The sequence below is a fragment of the Pteropus alecto genome, unplaced genomic scaffold, assembly GCF_000325575.1.
Source record: "Pteropus alecto unplaced genomic scaffold, ASM32557v1 scaffold86, whole genome shotgun sequence".
NCBI lineage: Eukaryota > Metazoa > Chordata > Mammalia > Chiroptera > Pteropodidae > Pteropus > Pteropus alecto.
Genome location: NW_006442109.1, coordinates 26,314,368 through 26,333,324, shown reverse-complemented (window position 1 = coordinate 26,333,324; position 18,957 = coordinate 26,314,368). Strand labels below are relative to the sequence as shown.

The window sequence follows — 18,957 nt, the reverse complement described above, 5'->3', positions numbered from 1 at the left end:
TATAGCATACTAGGTTATCATTTGGCCATCATTTAAATTAAAAGTACAAATGAAAATATGGATACTAAATGTATATGTCCAGTTATAAGGTGCTTTTACAGATTATAGTATGCTATATTTATTTTACATTTTTATTGAAAACAATTTAAAATTTCATAGAGAATTTGTAAATCCTAAGAATATGTCTGAGAAACCCCTGGAGTCTGCTAAAGAGACTTTTTTGCAACCAGGTCAAACCCCCATATCCTTATACACTCACTATTCCTGAAATATTGTATAAGAAACAGGTAATAGTAGCTGCCTCTGGGGAGGCTGACTTATTTTTATCGTACTCCATTTTGTATTGTTTGAATTCTTTACCATGTGTTAACACCTATTTCAATGAAGAGTTAATTAGGTTGGGGTTGGGGAACATACCTTTGTAATGGTTTGGAAATAGTTTTGTTATCCATAATTTACCAATCTTGAATAGGCATCTTGAGAAAGGAAATGATAAATAGCGTAACACACCTGAAGCACCTCAAAGACAGGCACTCAGTGAATCACAGGCATTAGTGTTTTTAGCCTGGTTCCTCTTCTGCAGGTGTCACAGGACTTCCCATTTCTCCATCCCAGTGAAACCAGTGTCCTGAATCGACTCTGCCGACTTGGCACAGACTATATTCGCTTCACTGAGTTCATTGAACAGTACACAGGCCATGTGCAGCAACAGGTAGGTTCCTGTTCTCAGGGAATGTACATCTCCAGAGGGTTCGAGGTATGTAAGGCTTTCCGTGAATCTACTGGTAATTCATGTGAAATAAATTGCAAGAAGTTATGAATTTCTCATCACTGGAATTATTCAAGTGAAGGCCAGGGAAAATATACACAGAGACTAATTACGACAGATTGGTATAAGAGAAAATACACTTTGCCTGAGTTTTAGGAGAACTGAATTAAATTAGTTCGAGCTGGACCAGAGTTCCAATTCCAGAGGTAAAATCATAAAGCATTATTTCAAATTCCTTTGCCACTCCGCTTCTCACTACTTTAGTCACATTGAGGCAAGCAACTAAAATCTTTGGGCTTCATTTTTTAAATTTGTAAATAAAAGAGTTAAACCAGAGAAGGTACTTGTAACATTGTAAGCATTTTATAAATATTATCCATACCGTGAATTAATTGGAAGTCAGTATAGTGTAGAGGTCAAGGATTTGTGTCCCGCTCCATCACTCACTGGCCATAGACTGCTCAACAGTAACCAAATGCTCAGTAACTAAGGCTCAGTGTCCATACTTTTCTCATAGGGTTGTGAGGAGTAAACAAGGTAATTTATGCCAAATGCCTGGTACATAGTAAGCGCTCAAAGTTTTTTAAAGAGAAGTTTTAAAGTTCTCTTTAACAGTCTGCAGTTCTGTCACTGATAAGTAAAAAGACTGCCAAATTGTGTGACTAATTCAGTGATGACTGTTTCCCATTTGAAAGAATGATTCTGGTTGAAGAGAAAGACGGGGACTTCTAGAAAGGAAGAAGAAGGATGCTTTTCTGAAATAATGCAACCAATACCCTCTGGCCCCTTTTTCATAAATTGGTTGTCAGGCCTTTGGTGGTAATCTGTGAAGCAAAGGAGTTAAAGGATAATGCCTCATATTTTAATCTCTGGGATGGATTCTGGTTCACTCAAACTGATGTTATTACAGAGAAAATACATAAGCTAAACATGAGTTTAAAATATAATCAGTGTCAGTTTGCCAAGAAATCACATTAATGAGGGCACATTTAATTACCACACTTATAATCTGTATATATATTGATATAGGTGGAAAGGCCTCTAATTTTAATTTTTTGTATATAATACTTAAAAGAAAAAAATCTGCTCTATATTCGTGTGACTGTGTGGGTTTCATCTTATGTAATATGTGAATTCCTACTTTCCCAAAGTCTAAAGATATCTGTAGTAACTCTTTATTGGAAAAGTAAAAAGCATACTCATTTTCTCTTTCATTTTGTGATAAATGAAGACATTCATTTCTCTACAGCAACAAAAGATCAAAACAAAATTGACTGATTGTAAGTTGATCTGATCTACTTCACCCTGTGCCCATGCTATTCTTATTATAGCTGTCAACATTCATCTCCAGGAACTACTAGTATCTTTTGCAGCATCCCCTGGCTACCCTGTGCCTTATAGTTCTTGAGCCCAAGTTTCCTACCACATTTGTTGCTGAATTCTGCTGTTGTATCTACTGCTACCAGAGCCTGATCACCCAAATCAGTACATAGCCAGAGAAGCTAGTCATCATGGCCTCTAGTTAATTGTTAACCATAATTCCCCATATAAAACTACAGAAGAAGTTCTTATAAAAAGATTTTAGGTTTCCTGAAAGACAACCATATTTATAAATAGCCTCTTGGTGAGAGTCTTATAACTCCCCATGTTGACTAACAGATTCATGTTGAAATGAATTGCCAGGCCTGGCAGGGGAAGAGATATTAGAATGAGGATGGAGGTCATTTTATTTATTCAGTAAATATTTACCCTCTGTTCCATGAACTGTGTGAAGAGCTGAAATACAAAGGTGAATAAAATGTGGGCCCTTGCTTCATGAAGCTCTTGAAGGGGACATATAAACAAAAGTACAATTTCAGTACTAGAGATGCTATGAAAGCAACAAGGGAGAAACTATTAATTCCCTAGGGAGAGTTAGGAAGGACTTTGCAGAGAAGAGATGATTGAGTTGAGTCCTGCAGGAAGAGTAGGTATTTGTCACAAAGGTGAGTGCACAGTTATAAGCAGAACACATCCAAATTCATGGGGGTGAGAAATGGAAGCAAGGCACATTTGGTGAACTGCGGGTAGTTTGGAAATGAGGATGTGAAATTGGAAACAGTGAAAGATAAATTTGAAGAGAGGGTAAGGACCAGAATTTGCCATGTGGGGGAGTTTAGGTATTATTCTGGGGGCAGTGAGAAGCCACCAAAAGGATTTAAACTGGAAGTTATAAAATCAAGTTGTAGAAAAAACTCCACTGACAGTATGTAGTAGTAGTAACTGTTTGTAACATCTGGGCCGCTCGAAAAATTAAAATATCACATTTTAAAAGACAAGAACTCAAAATCCATCTCTTTGGTTGTTTTTTCTTCTCACTGAAGTACTGCTTTGAGATGGAATTATTGAAGCAAAAACAATACCACTAATAAGGGATGTCTTCCTCAGGTTTCAGGGTCTCAGCTGAGAAGCTGACTTCTCTTTGTTTGATTTCAGGATCACCATCCATCTCAGCAGGGCCAAGGTGGGTTACATGGAATCTACCTAAGGGCCTTCTGCACAGGTCTGGACTCCGTTTTGCAACCTTATCGCCAAGCACTGCTTGATTTGGAACAAGAGGTGAGAGGAGATATGGGAACAACGTTTCTGGGACAGCAGATTAGGGCATGTTTTTCAATTTGAAATGCCCTTTGATATGATCTGGTGGTTAAGAGAGCTATTTTCTGTGTGGCTGGAGGGTACGGTGTACATGCTGTGATTGCCCAAGCCATGATCAAACTGGCGTGCAGATCATGGCAAAGGTACCTAAGGGAATATATAAAAGCCCTAGCTTTGGTATTGTTATCACCTAAAAATCAGAATCTTCTGTAAATCTTCAGTTCTCAATCGCCTAAAACTAACACTAAGCCCATTCTCAGATTCCCTTCTAGTTTTCATAGATCAAATGGATTTGAGAAATTATGTATGGAGCCCTAATCACAGTGTTTTTTGTTGCAGTTCCTGGCCGACCCCCATCTCTCCATATCACATGTCAATTACTCCTTAGATCAGGTATGCTGCCCAAATAACAAAATGCCATGGAATCTGTTGATATTGTTAGAGTAACCTAACTTATAGCATTTTTTGGAAAACTTTTTTCTTCTGAATTCAGGCCCAGCATTTTATATTTTAAGATCATCAGAACTGTTTGAAAAGCTCCAAACTTAGTTAAAACTTAATGTCTGATGTTAATGCTCTATGTTAAGTGAAACTATTTAGAAACAAAAGCATTTCCTGAAGTAATGTTTTTCATTGTATTTAATTATAGACTCTCCTAATTATTCTCTGCTTTGCAGTTCCAGCTCCTTTTTCCCTCTGTGATGGTTGTAGTAGAACAAATTAAAAGTCAAAAGGTGAGAAGTTTCATTTTTTCTTTGCTCTTTCCTAGCACCATGGAAATAGTCTTAATTTTCCCTTACATTCTTTTTTGAAGACCCTTGATTTTAGTAGTTTTTATTTGTTAATTCATTCAACAATATCTGTTTGGGTATCATGCTGTCATGAATGCAAAAATAAATTATAACCCTGCCCTTAAGCACCTCCTGGTCTAGAAGATGGGGAAAATGTTAATAGATGTACCCAGGAATGCTGCTGGGTAAGAGAAAAATGCTATGGATATTTGGGGGTGAGAGCTTTTTGCACTAAGGATTTAGAACTGTTGGATATGGATCTTGAGGAGAAGCTGAAAGTTATTACTTAGAAAGACAGTATTAGGCTTATGGTTAGGGTGCTGGCAGTTTTCTGAGAATTAGACCATTGGGCAAAACCCAGATGTTTATTTTATTAGTTAAATATTCCTATTCTTATCACAAATTGAAAAGTTAGAGTTCTCAATGTCAGGGGAATGTCTTTTCTGGGCATTTAATAACTCAGAGGAATAAATGCTTTCACATTAGAAGAGATTTCACATTAGAAGAAGAATCTACCCAGTGGTCCTTAATTGGACCAAAACAAACATGTTTAGCTCCATGTTTTTAAGCTGTTGTATTTGTGCCTTAACTAATTAGGAGTGTTCACCTTGATGATTATATCTAGTTAACCAGTTAATTTGCTAGCTTGCTACTTCATTTTTTTGCTGTCTAAGTACAGAAACTTATGCTCTGCTGTGTTCATTCTGTGCCAGCAAAGCCATCAGGGGAGATGCTCTTTGGCTCTTCAAAGCTGATTGCCCTCATCAAATAACAGTGACCTTTTATTGTACACTTGCTGTATATCAGGCACTGTGCGAAGTGCTTCACATACATTATCACATGCAATCCTCTAAGGGGTCAAATAGGTTAAGAAAGTACCTAGGGTCACACAGATGGTAGTAAATGGTAGAGTTGGCATATACACCCAGGTCTCTCTGCCTCGAAAGACTATGCTCTTCAACATCCTACTAGTCTGTCTCCCAAAATTGGAGGGGACCTTCTTGGTAAGTGGACTTAGTGTAAGGATTCCAAGCCTAGTGGCACCTCTCAGTTGACTTTCAGCTTCCATTGGCCACAGCAAGGAGAGTGGAAAATGAATAGAGGGACTGAAGATGGGCACATTTTCCTTTTTGCCAGGGAGGTGGTAGAGAAGCTAGTGTGCTATGACTCTACAGAGTAAAAAACTGACGTGGTCAAGAACATGGGCTGGGAGTGAGATGGGGATGATTGCAAACAGGCACAAGGGATCCTTTTATTTTTTTATTTTTTATTTTTTTTACAAGGGATCCTTTTAGAATGATGAAAAGGAATTGCTGGTGATGTTTGTACACTGCTTTAACTTTACTAAAAATTGTCGAACAGTATATTTTAAATGGGTAAATTTTATGGTATGTAAATTATATCTCAATAAAGCAATTTTCAAAAAAGAGAGAGCCAGAGGACATAGCAAGAGGAAGCAGATTTTTGGAAAAATGTATACCTTATGAGTAGTCTGAATTAGGCCTTAATCTGAAATAAAGAGCTTTCTTTATCTCTTTGCTTGGGATTTCGACTCTAAATGTTTCTGTTTTCTCTACTACAGTAGCTCTCAAACTTCATTGTACATTAGAATCACCTGGAGCAGATTATTAAAACCAGGTTGCTGGACCCTACCCCAGAGATTCTGATTCAGTAGGTCTGGAGTGGGGCCCAAGAATTTATAGTTCTTATAACTTCCCAGGTGATGCTGATGCTGCTGGAGGTGGGTTTGGGTGTAGAGGGGGAAAGAGGCTATAGAATTCATACTTTGAGAACACCTGCTGTGATATTATGATTTATAATAAGAAATATATATATTTTGTCTTCATATTGTCTCTAGCACAGAGCTCCTAAAACTCTTGGAATTTCGTAAGTGATAAGAGTGATGAAGTTGTCTTGATATTCATAACAAACCCCTATCAACATCTGAATTGTTGTTAATGAGGTGACTTTTGGCAAGTACCTAAGGATGGGGGTTGGTTGCCAGGGGAACCAACCATGTAATTGGAGGGTTGGAACTTTCAGTCCCACCCACCCCACCCCACCACCTCCAGGGAAGGGAGTAAGGCTGGAGATTGAGTTCCTTCACCAGTGGCCAATGATTTAATTAGTCATGCCTATGTAATGAAGCCTCCATAAAAACCCAAAAGGACAGGGTTCGGAGAGCTTCTGGGTTAATGAGCCATAACGCTTTCCCGTGTGACCATGCAGGGTCAAACTCCGTGGAGACAGAAACTCCTTTGTTTGGGACCTTGCCCTCTGTATCTTTACCTGGCTATTGATTTGTATCCTTTGATAGTCTTTGTAAAAAACAAAACAAACAAACAAACAAAAAACCAGTAATCTGGTGAGCAACCTGTTTTCCTGAGCTCTGGGAGCCGCTTCAGCAAATTAATTGAACCCAAGGAGGGGGTCATGGAAACCTCTGTCTTGTAGCTAGTTGGTCAGAAGCAGAGATAACAACCTGAGCTTATGATTGGCATCTGAAGTGTGTATGGGTGTGCAGTCTTGTGAGTCTGAGCTCTTAACTTGTGGAATCTGATGCTATCTCTGGGTAGATAATGTCACACTTAAATAGAACCGTAGGACACTGCAGCCTCTGGTGTCGGAAAATTACTTGGTGGTGTGGGAAAAACCCCACACATTGGAATTGGAGTCTGAATTGGAACTATACATAGATCTGATGAGAAAGTTTATCCCTACTCTCTGCTGGATTGTGCCCTTTGGATTGAATATTGAATATGAATTTGTGCTACATAAACTATTAAAACAGAATCCAATTTGAAAAGGCTGTATTTTCCACAGATTCATGGTTGCCAAATCCTGGAAACAGTATACAAACACAGCTGTGGAGGTTTGCCTCCTGTTCGAAGTGCACTAGAAAAGTAAGTCATGGCTTAATTGGGTGTTGAGGGTTGGAGTGGGGTGGTCAAGTGACTTGACTTTGCACATTTTTTATTTTCAGGTCGTCTCAGGTTTCCTTTGGGAAAGTTATGACAAGGGTAGAAAAGACTAATGTGCAGGGAGTGCAAGTAACCCTTATGAAGGCTTAGAAACTGCAAAAAGAGGGCTATGAGTATCAAAGCTAGGATCTAGTTGCCTAGATACCCTTGAGGCAATCCTTTTTAATTGTTGGATCTAGTCATCCTTGGAGAATTTCCATTACATGAGCCAGATAAAGCTTAGCTACGTCTGAACTTGTGTATTTTGAGTAGCTGGTATTTTCACATCAAGGTCCTTAAAAATGTATATTCTTTATAATCCCATAATGCAACTCTTAGAAATTTTACCCTAAAAAAATTGTTCCAAAGAAGAAAATAACCATATATACAAACATTATTCATTGCAATGTCGTCTACTATATCAGCAAATTAGAAAATTACCAGCAGCAGAAGAAAGCTAAGTAAAGGTATATTCACTTGATAGACTATGAAACTATTAAAACTATAAATACTGTAATATGTAAAAAATATTTTTTATAATGTTGAGAAAACGGTACAAAATTATACGAGTCTTATGATTATAACTGTATTAGATATATGTGGACTTTGAGCAAAGGCTACTCGTTTGATCTTCCTATTTCCCTCTTCCACCTTATTTTTCAAAAGGAGGGTGTGGCATTAACTGCAAAATTAGAAACAGTGATCTCTGAGTCCCCCTCACAGCTCTTAACAATCTCCAATTGAACCACTGCACAAGTAAGCTCTCAAAAGAGTAGGAAACTTTCCAGAATGTGCTTTAGGGACTTAATTCTCTATTACTGTGCCTTTTTTTTCTAATTAAAAACATGCGTTTTGATTACAGAAAATACAGACATGCAAAGAAATAGAAATCACCTGTAATCTCAACCTCTTGAGATACTCAGCTTAACTTTGATGTTTATCCTCTATAGTTTCTCTCTGTATAAATATATATGTAGTTTTATGCGTAGAATATGAAACCTTGTGTAGATAATATGATGTATACATGTTTATTATATATTTGCAGGGACCAAATTTTACAGACCACATACTCAGATATGCAAAATGTAAATGGCTTCCCATATGATTTCTTTTTAAGTGTGATTCCACTCAATTAGCATACTACAAATAGCAGACTTAATCTTTAGTTTCTTTTTCTAAGTTATTTTGAAAAATATCAAATCTAGAAGAATGTTGAATGAACTGTACAATAAACACCTGTATATCCTTTAGTTTCACCAGTTAACATTTTGCCACATTTGATTTACTTTTTCTTTCTCCCTTTATATAAACTGTGCGATATATGTATGTAAATATATAAATGTACATGTATGCATACCACAATTTTTTGCTGATTTGAAAGTAGTCGCAGATATCATAACACTTAACCCCTAAATACTTCAGCTTGTATCCTTTTAGAAAAAGGGCATTCTCTTTTATAACTTCAATACCAAACCACACCCAAGAAAGTTAACATTAATTCAACAATATGTTATCCAAAATTATCTGAATTTTCTCAGTTGTCTTCCAGAAGTTCTTTATAGCTGAGTTGTTTTTTGTTTTTTGTTTGTTTGTTTGTTTTTTGGGTTTTTTTGCAATACAGGATTCACTCAGTGTTCACATGTTTCATTTGGTTGTTCATGTCTTTTTAATCTCCTTTAATTTGGAACAGTTCTCTTCCTTGCCTTTTTTTAAATCCTTGATGACATCGACATTTTAGGAGTTCTGACTAGTTGTCTTATAGAATGTTCTGCAATCTGGATTTTTCTAATTATTTCCTCATGATTAGATTTGGGTTAAACATTTTTGGCAAGAATACTACATAGGTCATATTTCCTGTTGCATCATATTGGAAAGCACGGAAAGTAAGTTTGTCCCATTACTGATTGTAAAGTTTTTGGTTGATCTATTTTAGAGGGACATTTTTCCCTTTGTAATTAATATTATTTGGGAGTGAACCTTTGAGACCATGTGAATATCCCATTCTCCAGCAATCTTTCCGTATTTTGTTTTAGTTTCTGCATTTTGTTGGATAATATTTTTTCAAGTATATTGAATCTATTCTCCCTATGTAATTTCAACAAAAATAAAACTAATTTAATACTGTGTTAGCCAAAAAGAGACTCCTGTAAGTCCATTTAATTAACAGGAATCATCAGTTTTGAAACTTAATTTATACGAAAGGAGGAAAGAAAATGTGCTTCTCCTAGACTATCAGAATATTCGCTGAACATTTCAAACTTTAATACATAAGCTACAAGTTTGGAATTTAATCAGTCCACTCACAAACATTTAAATTAAAATAGCACAATTATTTTTAGCTTAATTGGTCATTTCCCTTCTGACTCATCAAACTGTCAGGACTCTGTTGATCCTGTAGCAGTTTAAAGCATGCCCTCTGTTCCATTATGGGGGTTAATGTTCTTTAAGTGGACTTCTAAGGCTCTTGCTTTTCTCCCAACTCAGAATCCTGGCCGTGTGTCATGGGGTTATGTATAAGCAACTCTCAGCCTGGATGCTACATGGACTTCTCTTGGATCAGCATGAAGAGTTCTTTATCAAACAGGGCCCATCTTCTGGTAATGTCAGTGCCCAGCCAGAAGAGGATGAGGAGGATCTGGGCATTGGAGGACTGACAGGAAAACAATTGAGAGAACTCCAGGACTTGGTGAGAGAGCATGGCAAGAAGCCTAGCATACTTCTGCCAGGGGTCACACAGAACTACAGCTAAATGACCTTTTAGTGATCCTTCCAAGCCCCTCCAAGTTCATCATAGCCTGGGAACCTTCCGTAAATTCTTTAGATATAAACACTTGGCTTTATCTTAGCTTACTACTTAACTTAAACCTAATACCTAACTTAATGTGAGGCTACAAAATAGAGAACTATGAGATTCTTTTTTGTTTCCTTGTTTCTGAATATATGCTTTTAAAAGGTTAATAAGTCTTGTACTACTCTAAAGTTTTTAAATGCAGCTTGGAGTTTCAATTAAAATCCCTAAAGTCCTATATCGTCCTTATTCATCCATCTATCCATTCATTTATCATGTTACAACATTTATTAAATATCTTTTACGTTCTGGGCATTGTTCCAGGTGCCACAACTACATAGACAAATAAAATGTAGTCGTCCCCTATCCTTAAAACTTATGGTTTAGTGGAAGTTATAAGTAAACAGTAACATTACAGTGTACTAAATGCTCTGGAAAGAGTAAGTGTGGGTGTTCTCGGAACATGGTCTTAGAATAACTAGAGAAGGCTTCTCAGTGGAGTACGTGTCTAAATTGCAAAGAGTTGAGAGATCAACAGATGTTCTAGGCAGAGGGAAGGATGTGTGTGAAATACAGAGCCCATCAAGGACATGGCTCATTTGGGGAACTATTAGTAATTCAATCAAAATGGCCAAGTAAAGATGGAAATATAGCATAAGGGACAGTGGAGGGGATGGGAAAAGTGGCAATCAATGAAGCTGTTGAGTTAAGCAGCTGTAAGATCATGAAAATCTTATACATAGTGGGAAAGAATTTGGACTTGAACCTGAAAAGAACTGGTGGCCTGTGAAGAATTTTACATAAGATGTTAACATAATCAAACTTTATGACAAATTCTGGATGTAGTGTGGGGAATCATTTTTTTAAAAATCAAGATTAGCGGCAGGTAGGTCAGTTAGGAGAATGTTGGGGATACTTAGGTCAAAAATAATAGCCTTTAAACCAAGGGTGGTAACAGTAAATATGGAGAAGAATAAAGAATAAAGAGGCTTGAAAGAGACTTAGGAAAAAATAGCCCTTAGTGATTGATTGGTTATGGGTACAGAGGGAAGAATCAAAGATGATCAAGTGTCTGCCTTCTGCAGCTAGGCAAGTAGTGGTAAGAAATGTGTATTGCTGGTATTGGGGAAAAGAAAATGGGTCTTTTGAGTTTGCAGTACTTGTAAGAAATGTCCAGTGGGCTGAGCACAGAGCTCACGAGAGCAATTTTGCTTAAAGGTAAAGATTTAGTAGTCATCAGCATATGGAATTTTTTAATCTGGGGTCCATGGAGGACTTCAGGAGGTTCTGTGCAATATATGTTTGCATATTTGTCTGGAAGGTCCATGACTTTTATAACTGTCCTGTAATATAAAAAGATTTAAAATATTTGTTACAGTGGAAAATGCAGCCACAGAAGAATATGTATGATTGTCTATGAAGAGGGAGGAGAGCGAGAAGTAGAGGGTCTGGAATAGTGTCCCGAGGAATACTAGCACTGGAACCCACAACAAAGAGGGCAAAAAGCAGAGATCAAAGTCAGGATCTTCTAGTCCGAGGTGGAGCTAGATAAGGGTCAAATCAAAAGCAGTTCAGAGAATGGGGAGAAGCTAAGGATAAGAGGCTTCTTAGCCCAGTGAGTGGTTCTCAAACTTCAGTGCATGTCAGAATCACCTGGAGAGCTTGTTAAAACACAATTGCTGGGCCTCATCGCCCAGATTTTCTGTGAATCTGGGGAGGGGCTTGAAAATTTGCATTTCTAACAAGCTCCCACAGGAAGCTGATACTGCTGGTCCAGGAGCCACACTTTGAGAACCACTTGGCTGAATGACTTGGACTCAACGTAAAGAGCTGGGCAGAACACACATATGCGAGATAGTAAAATCATAGACATGTAGACCTGGAAAAAAATAAAGACCAATTAGTCCATTGTGCAAGGAAAGTTCCAGATCTAATGCCCAAAATTTCTTATAAAGTAGTAAAGGCAGCGTGAGGACTAAAATCCTAATGTTAAAAAAAACACCATTGTTATTTCCACCATGCATCTCTGACACTGGTAATTTAAGAATTATGTAACTTCAGATTTAAAGTCCCTGCTTCTAGGAAATATAAATCACAGGTTAGAATTACTAGATGTTTTCCCTTTACTTCATCCATCATCTTTGATATGGATTATTTCCTTGACCAGCGCCTGATAGAGGAAGAGAACATGCTGGCACCATCTCTAAAGCAGTTTTCCCTGCGAGTGGAGATTCTGCCATCCTACATTCCAGTGAGGGTTGCTGAAAAAATCCTGTTTGTTGGAGAATCTGTCCAGATGTTTGAGAATCAAAATGTCAACCTGACTAGAAAAGGTAGGAATCTCCTTGCCCAAAGTGTCCCTTCCTCAAAGGCCCTTCTCACTTGACATTGTGTGACCACAAAGTACGCCTGGTCACAGTGAGTGGCTAGTAATGTTCATGTACGAAGATGTCAGCACAACCATGACGTGCTTGCCAAGAAGCAGGTGAAGGAGCTACACCCCCAGGATCAGGGAACCCTGGTCTGTCCTGGTTGTTCTGTCTACCTGTGACAGTGCCTTCGTATTTTGCAGGATCCATTTTGAAAAACCAGGAGGACACTTTTGCTGCAGAGCTGCATCGTCTCAAGCAACAGCCACTCTTCAGCCTGGTGGATTTTGAGCAAGTGGTGGATCGTATTCGTAGCACAGTGGCTGAGGTTTGTCTTTCAGAGTATGTTTTCTTAGAAGGAGATGCGGTTAGAACTTAGCTTGGGAGGGATTGTCTGAGAGAGTCGAAGGGCAAGAAGTAGAAAATGAAAGCATTCTCTGTTTTTAATAATAGAGGCAGAACTGTCTTACTTAGCCTTTTCATACCTGCAGGAGTTTGCTAGTTAGCTCGTTAGTTAGCTAGTTGTATAAAGCTGGTTGGTTTCATTTCAAACAGCATTTTTAGTCTGTCTATATTTGGCAATAACTCCAAGGAATCAACACATTCTGACTAAGTTTAGTGTCTTATATTTTAGAGTGGCTTTATTACGTATTCTTTCATTTATGGAAATGTTACTCATGAAGAAGGCAGACAAGTGTACTTTTTCCACTCCTATAAATGAAGAAAATACTCAGCTAACTTGTGTGGTATTTCGCAGGACGTAACAAAGGTGCAGTCAGAAACAGGTCTTCTGACTCCTGGCTCATTGTTCTTCAGTGGATTGTGCTACATCCACCAACTTATATTGTGATTAATAATTTTTCAAATGGGCATATGTTCTGTGGCATATATAATAAAATTTGGATCATGGATATCTGTGAAAACGTGAAATGAGATCTTAACTGTTGTTAACTATGTTAGTGGTTTTCATTTCTGGCTATGCATAGACTCACCTGGAGAAATCTTAAAACATGAACTTGCACCAAGTTCTTATCTCCAGAGCTTCTGAATTGTAGGTTAGGAGGGAGTAGGTACTTCTGTTTATAACAACCAGTCAGTAACCTCTGTGCGTGATTTTGAAGCATAGCCAGGGCACTAGGGTCAGTGTCTAGAACTGCCAGAAAGCTTAACATCGGTGTCCTCATTTTGAAAGCCCATTAATCTATCAAGAATTATGATTTCCATTTTTGGTTACTGTCTCAAAAATTCCAAAGCATTGGAGAGTTGAGATGCAGACATAGAATGTTAGACCTTAAGGTGACCTTGAGGTATCACTTGATTTGATTCTTTATGGGCAAGTAAATATCTAAACTATTTAGAATACACTTTCCTGTCCTTTCGAAATTTCAAGACATTCTCTTTGGTCTATAGCCAAGGCAGCTTTTGGCTAAGGGGCTGGTGATGTCAGTTCCTTTTATTTTATTGAATCTATTTCTGTTCTTTTGTCATTTTTGTGATAATGGTTTGGAAAATATAATTAATGGAGGAAAGTAAAATTTTATTGAATGAATAATGTAGATTTCAAAATTGTTTTTTCCTTGTGAAATTTTGAAATGCATATATTGCTAGAAATTATACTTCTAGTTTATAAAAATGATGGACAGATATTTGAGTTTCTATAATGTAAACCCCTTCTCTGTCTTTACAGATATTCAGTAAAATAGCACAGTGGCTACCCACTAAAAAAATAAAAAATAAAAAATAAATAAATAAAAATAAAAATGATGGACAAAGAATTGAAGCTCAGACTCTTTGAAATGTTTTGATATTGTAGCTAATAGAAGGTTTTTTTGTTTGTTTGTTTGTTTTGAAAGGTATTATTGTAACAATAATAACAGGTTATAGTAATGAAAAGAAATACAGTGTACCCAGAAGGAAAAGCGGGGAGGGTCTTGCAAATACATATCATATCCATCTCCTTTTGGATCGCTCTTTCTCTCCTTTTTTTATCTTTTAAAAAAATATGCATACTATGTGAATCTATTTATATAAAGTTCAAAACCAGACAGAAGTTATCCAGTGTTAGACGTCAGGATGTGTTTGCCCTTGGTCAGTGGAAGGGGCACGTGCAGGGTTTTCAGGGTGCTGGTTATACAGGCGTGCTCTAATTGTGAAAAATCTTCGAGCCGTAAACTTATGATTTGTGTACTGTATATACTTTAGTACTTCGACAAAAAGATTATAAAAATTAATTCCTAGATACATAATAGTTTTTTATTTTATCTTTAGTGGTTTACTGCTCATCTAGAGAAATCGTATCAATTTTTGGAGGCTAATCATGCTTGGCAACTTGTTGAAGTCTTTAGTTCTGGTAGTTTGTTGATTCTATTGATTTCTCTAAGTAATGATCATATCATTTGCAAATAATGAAAGTTTTACAACTTGCCTTCCAATTTTAAATTTTTTGCTTTTTTTTTCTTACAATCTGTGCTAGGATCTGTAATACTGCATTAAACAGTTGGAGTGATAGTTTATATAAATGTGTAAAATAGAGTTGATAATGGGCATCTTTGATTTTTTTTGGCTCTTTAAGATAATGCATCTAAAGTCTACTACTAGAATGCTTGCTTTAGGCTTTTGCTACACCTAGTTAAAAAAAATTAACTTCTCTTTCTAGTTTACTATGAGTTTTTATCATAAATAGATGTTGAATTTTGTCAACTGCTTTTTCTATATCAATTAAGGTGCAGTTTATTGCTCTGAGTTCTTTTACTCCTTTAGTCTGTTCATATGGTAAATTCCTGGTTGGATTTTCAGATATTGAATCTTGAGGTAAACTGTACTCGAATGTAATGTTTTATGTTTTGATATTATTGAATTTGGTTAGCCAATACAATATTTGGAATTTTTGCATCTACAATCACCGGCAAAATAAGACTATACTATTCTCTTCTTGTATTCTTCTGTGGTTGTGGAATAAAGATTATATAAGCTTCATAAAATGAGCTATCACTCTTTTTCAGAATAATTAATGTAAGACAGGAATTGTTACTGAAAGTTTGAACTTACTGAAAAATTAAGTTAGGTTTTTTTTCACCAGTTCAATGTATTTAAAGACATTCCTTTCTTCTTGTACCAATTTTGGTATTTTCTGCTTTTCTAGGAACTTACCTATTTCATCTAGATTTAATTTCCAAAAGATCTCTGCTTATCTGTAGCTATTTGTTTTATTTTGTATTTTATTTATTTCAATGTTTTTACTTAGTAGTATTAATTTCAAAGAACCAGCTTTTTAAATTAATTATTTTTTCTGTATTTCATTAATATCTGCCTTTATTTTTCTTCTTGTTTCTTTGCATTTTCTGTTATTCTCTTCTAATTGCATATGGCGAAGCTTGACTCTTCTATTTTTAACCTTTGTTTCCTAAGAAATATATATAAAACTTTACATAGTGCTTTGACTTTGTCTCACAAGTTACTTTCATTATTTTGTTCTAAATAATTCTTAATTTCTCTATGATTTTTTTTAACCCAAGGAATTTATTGTTTTAATTTTATTGCAGTATAGTTGGAGTACATAGTCTGTATATTGGTCCTTTGGAATTTAGTAAGGCTTCCTTTATGGACTAATATTAGGTCTGTTTATTATTTTTAATTGCTCTCCATGTGCACAGAGAATGTATATTTCTGTGTTGAGTCTTGAGTTCTATGCATATTCTAATTCCTCATTTTTAGGTTACATGTTAAGCATGTGTATATTATAATGAATATATACTTAGTAATTTTCCTTTTGTGTATACATAACGTTCTCTTTATCACTTATTATATGTATATATATTGACTTAAATTTTATTAGCTATTAAGATCACTATCCAGTTTTCTTTCATGTCATATTTACCTGATATGGTAAATATCTTCTTCCATCCTTATTTTCAACCTTTCCATGTGCTTTTATCCCACCCTTCTTACCCTCCCTCTCCCCAAGCAACCATTGAGATCTGTCATGTAATCTGTCACTATAGATTAGTTTGCATTTTCTAGATTTGATATAAATGGAATCAAACAGTATGTACTCTTTGGGTGGGGCGGGGGGTAGTTGAGTCCGGCTTCTTTTACTCAGCATAATTATTTTGAGATTAATCCATGTTACATGTATCAATAGTTTATTCTTTTTTCTTTAGCTTGCACAGAACACTCTTATAACCTTTGTTAATACATGTTAAAACACTTCTCTAAATGTATTACAAGAGAGTTATCACATCTCTTCTCTGAAATAATGGTCTTCTCGAAGTATCCTGAACATACAATTCTTTTTAAAAAATTTTTTAATTTTTCAATTACAATTGACATACAATATTAATTTCAGGTGTACAACATAGTGATTAGACATTTATGTAACTTACGAAGTGATCACCCCAATAAGTCTGGTACTCATCTGATACTATACATGGTTATTACAATATTATTGACTATATTCCCTATGCTGTACTTTACATGACTGTTTTTATAACTGGCAATTTGTAATTCTTAATCCCTTCACATTTTCACCCAGTCTCCCTAATCCCCATCCCATCTGGCAACCATCGATTTCTTCTCTGTATCTGAGTTTGTTCATTTATTTTGTTTTTTTAGATTCCACATATAAGTGAAATTATATGGTATTTGTCTTTCTCTGTCTTAGTTAGCATAATACCCTCTAGATCTATCCATATTGTCACAAATGAAAAGATTTCATCCTTTTTTGTAGGTGAGTACTATTCCATTGTATGTATGTACCACCCCTTCCTTATCCAGTCATCTGTCGATGGACCCGTAGGTTGCTTCTGTATCTTGGCTATTGTAAGTAATGCTGCAGTGAACATAGAGGTGCATATATCCTTTTGAATTAGTATTTTGGATTTCCTCGGATAAATTCCCAGCAGTGAAATTTCTGGGAGATATGGTAGTTCTATTTTAATTTTTTGAGGCATCTTCATACTGTTTTCCATAGTGGCTGAAACAATTTAAAACGCCACCAAGAATGCACAAGGGTTCCCTTTTCTCCGCATCCTTGTCAGCACTTTTTGTTGTTTGTTGATTTATTGAGGGTTGCCATTCTGACAGGTGTGAGGTGATATCTCGTGGTTTTGAGTTGAATTTCCCTGATGATTGGTGATGTTGAACATCTTTTCATATGTCTATTGGCCATCCACATGTCTTCTTTGGAGAAAAGTTTATTCGGGTCTTCTACCTATTTTTTAATCGGATTGTCTTGTTTTTTGGTGTTAAGTTTTATGAGTTCCTTATATATTTTGGATATTAACTCTTTATCAGATAGATGGTTTGCATATATTTTCTCCCATTCTGTAGGTTGCCTTTTCATTTTGCTGATTACTTCTTTTGCTGTGCAGAAGCTTTTAAGTTTGTTTTAGTCATACTTGTTGTTTTTGCTTTTGTTGTTTGTTTTTGGTGTCATATCCAAAAAATCACTGCCAAGACAAAATGTTGAGGAGTTTCTTCCCTACATTTTCTTCTAGAAGTTTTTTAGTAAGTCTTATGTTTAAGTCTTTGATCCATTTCGAGTTAATTTTTGTGTACAGTGTAAGATAGTCCAGTTTCATTTTCTGCATGTGTTTGTCCAGTTTACATAGCACTGTTTATGGAGAGACTATCCTTTTCCCATTGGGTGTTCTTGGCTCCCTTGTCAAATATTAGTTAACTGTATGTGCAGGGATTTAATTCTAAGCTGTCTGTTTTGTTCCATTGGTCTGTCTGGTTTTATGCCAGTACCATACTGTTTTATTTACCATAGCTTTGTAGTATAGTTTGAAATCAGTAATGTGATGCCTCTGGCTTTGTTCTTTTTCAGGATTGCTTTGGCTGTTTGAGATCTTTCATGGTTCCATACAAATTGTAGAATTGTTTTTTCTATTTCTGTGAAGAATGCCTTTGAAATTTTAATAGGGATTATGTTGAATCTATAGATGGCTTTAAGTAGTATGGACATTTTAACAATATTGATTCTTCTGACCCACGAACATAGGATGTCTTTCAATTTGTGTCGTCTTTGATTTCTTTCAACAAAGTCTTGTGGTTTATGTTATACATATATTTCACTTCCTTGGTTAAATTTATTCCTAGGTATTCTTTAACTCAGCATAATTGAGATTAATACATATCGCATGTAGCAATAGTTTATTCCTTTTTATTGCAGAGTAGTACTCCACTGTTCATACTAATATGTTTTCTCTGTGGATAGACATTTGAGTGTTCCCTCATTGTAGTTTTAATTTGCATTCCCTAATGGCTAATGATGTTAAACATTTTTTCATATGCTTATTTGCCATCTACATATCTTCTTTGGTGAATTGTCTGTTCAAATCTTTTGTCCATTTTTTATTGTTTTTATTTTCTTACTATTGAACTTTGAGAATTCTTTGTATTCTGGATATAAGTCCTTTATCAGATATGTGACTTACAAATATTTTTTCCCAGTTTATGAATTGTCTTTTCATTCTCTTAACACTGTCTTTCAAGAGCAGAAGTTAATTTCTATTAAGTCTAATTTATCAATTTCTTTTATGAAGCATGGTTTTGGCATTGTGCCTAAGAAACCTTCGCTTAACCCAAGATCACAAAGATTTTCTCCTTTGTTTTCTTCTAGAAAATTTATAATTTTCAGTTA

The 18,957-nt window shown here is 35.9% G+C and overlaps 1 protein-coding gene across 6 annotated transcripts in view; it reads left to right on the top strand.

Moving 5' to 3' along the window:
* TUBGCP4 (tubulin gamma complex associated protein 4) overlaps positions 1–18,957 on the top strand; it is a 66,565-nt gene that overhangs the window by 36,048 nt on the left and 11,560 nt on the right. For all 6 annotated transcript variants that reach the window (XM_025038803.1, XM_025038801.1, XM_025038802.1 and 3 more), the window contains 8 exons: positions 584–712; positions 3,245–3,367; positions 3,746–3,799; positions 4,084–4,140; positions 7,021–7,100; positions 9,642–9,843; positions 12,113–12,278; positions 12,518–12,642. In XM_025038803.1, the coding sequence (XP_024894571.1) occupies positions 584–712; positions 3,245–3,367; positions 3,746–3,799; positions 4,084–4,140; positions 7,021–7,100; positions 9,642–9,843; positions 12,113–12,278; positions 12,518–12,642 (936 nt within the window). The remainder of the gene's footprint in view (positions 1–583; positions 713–3,244; positions 3,368–3,745; positions 3,800–4,083; positions 4,141–7,020; positions 7,101–9,641; positions 9,844–12,112; positions 12,279–12,517; positions 12,643–18,957) is intronic.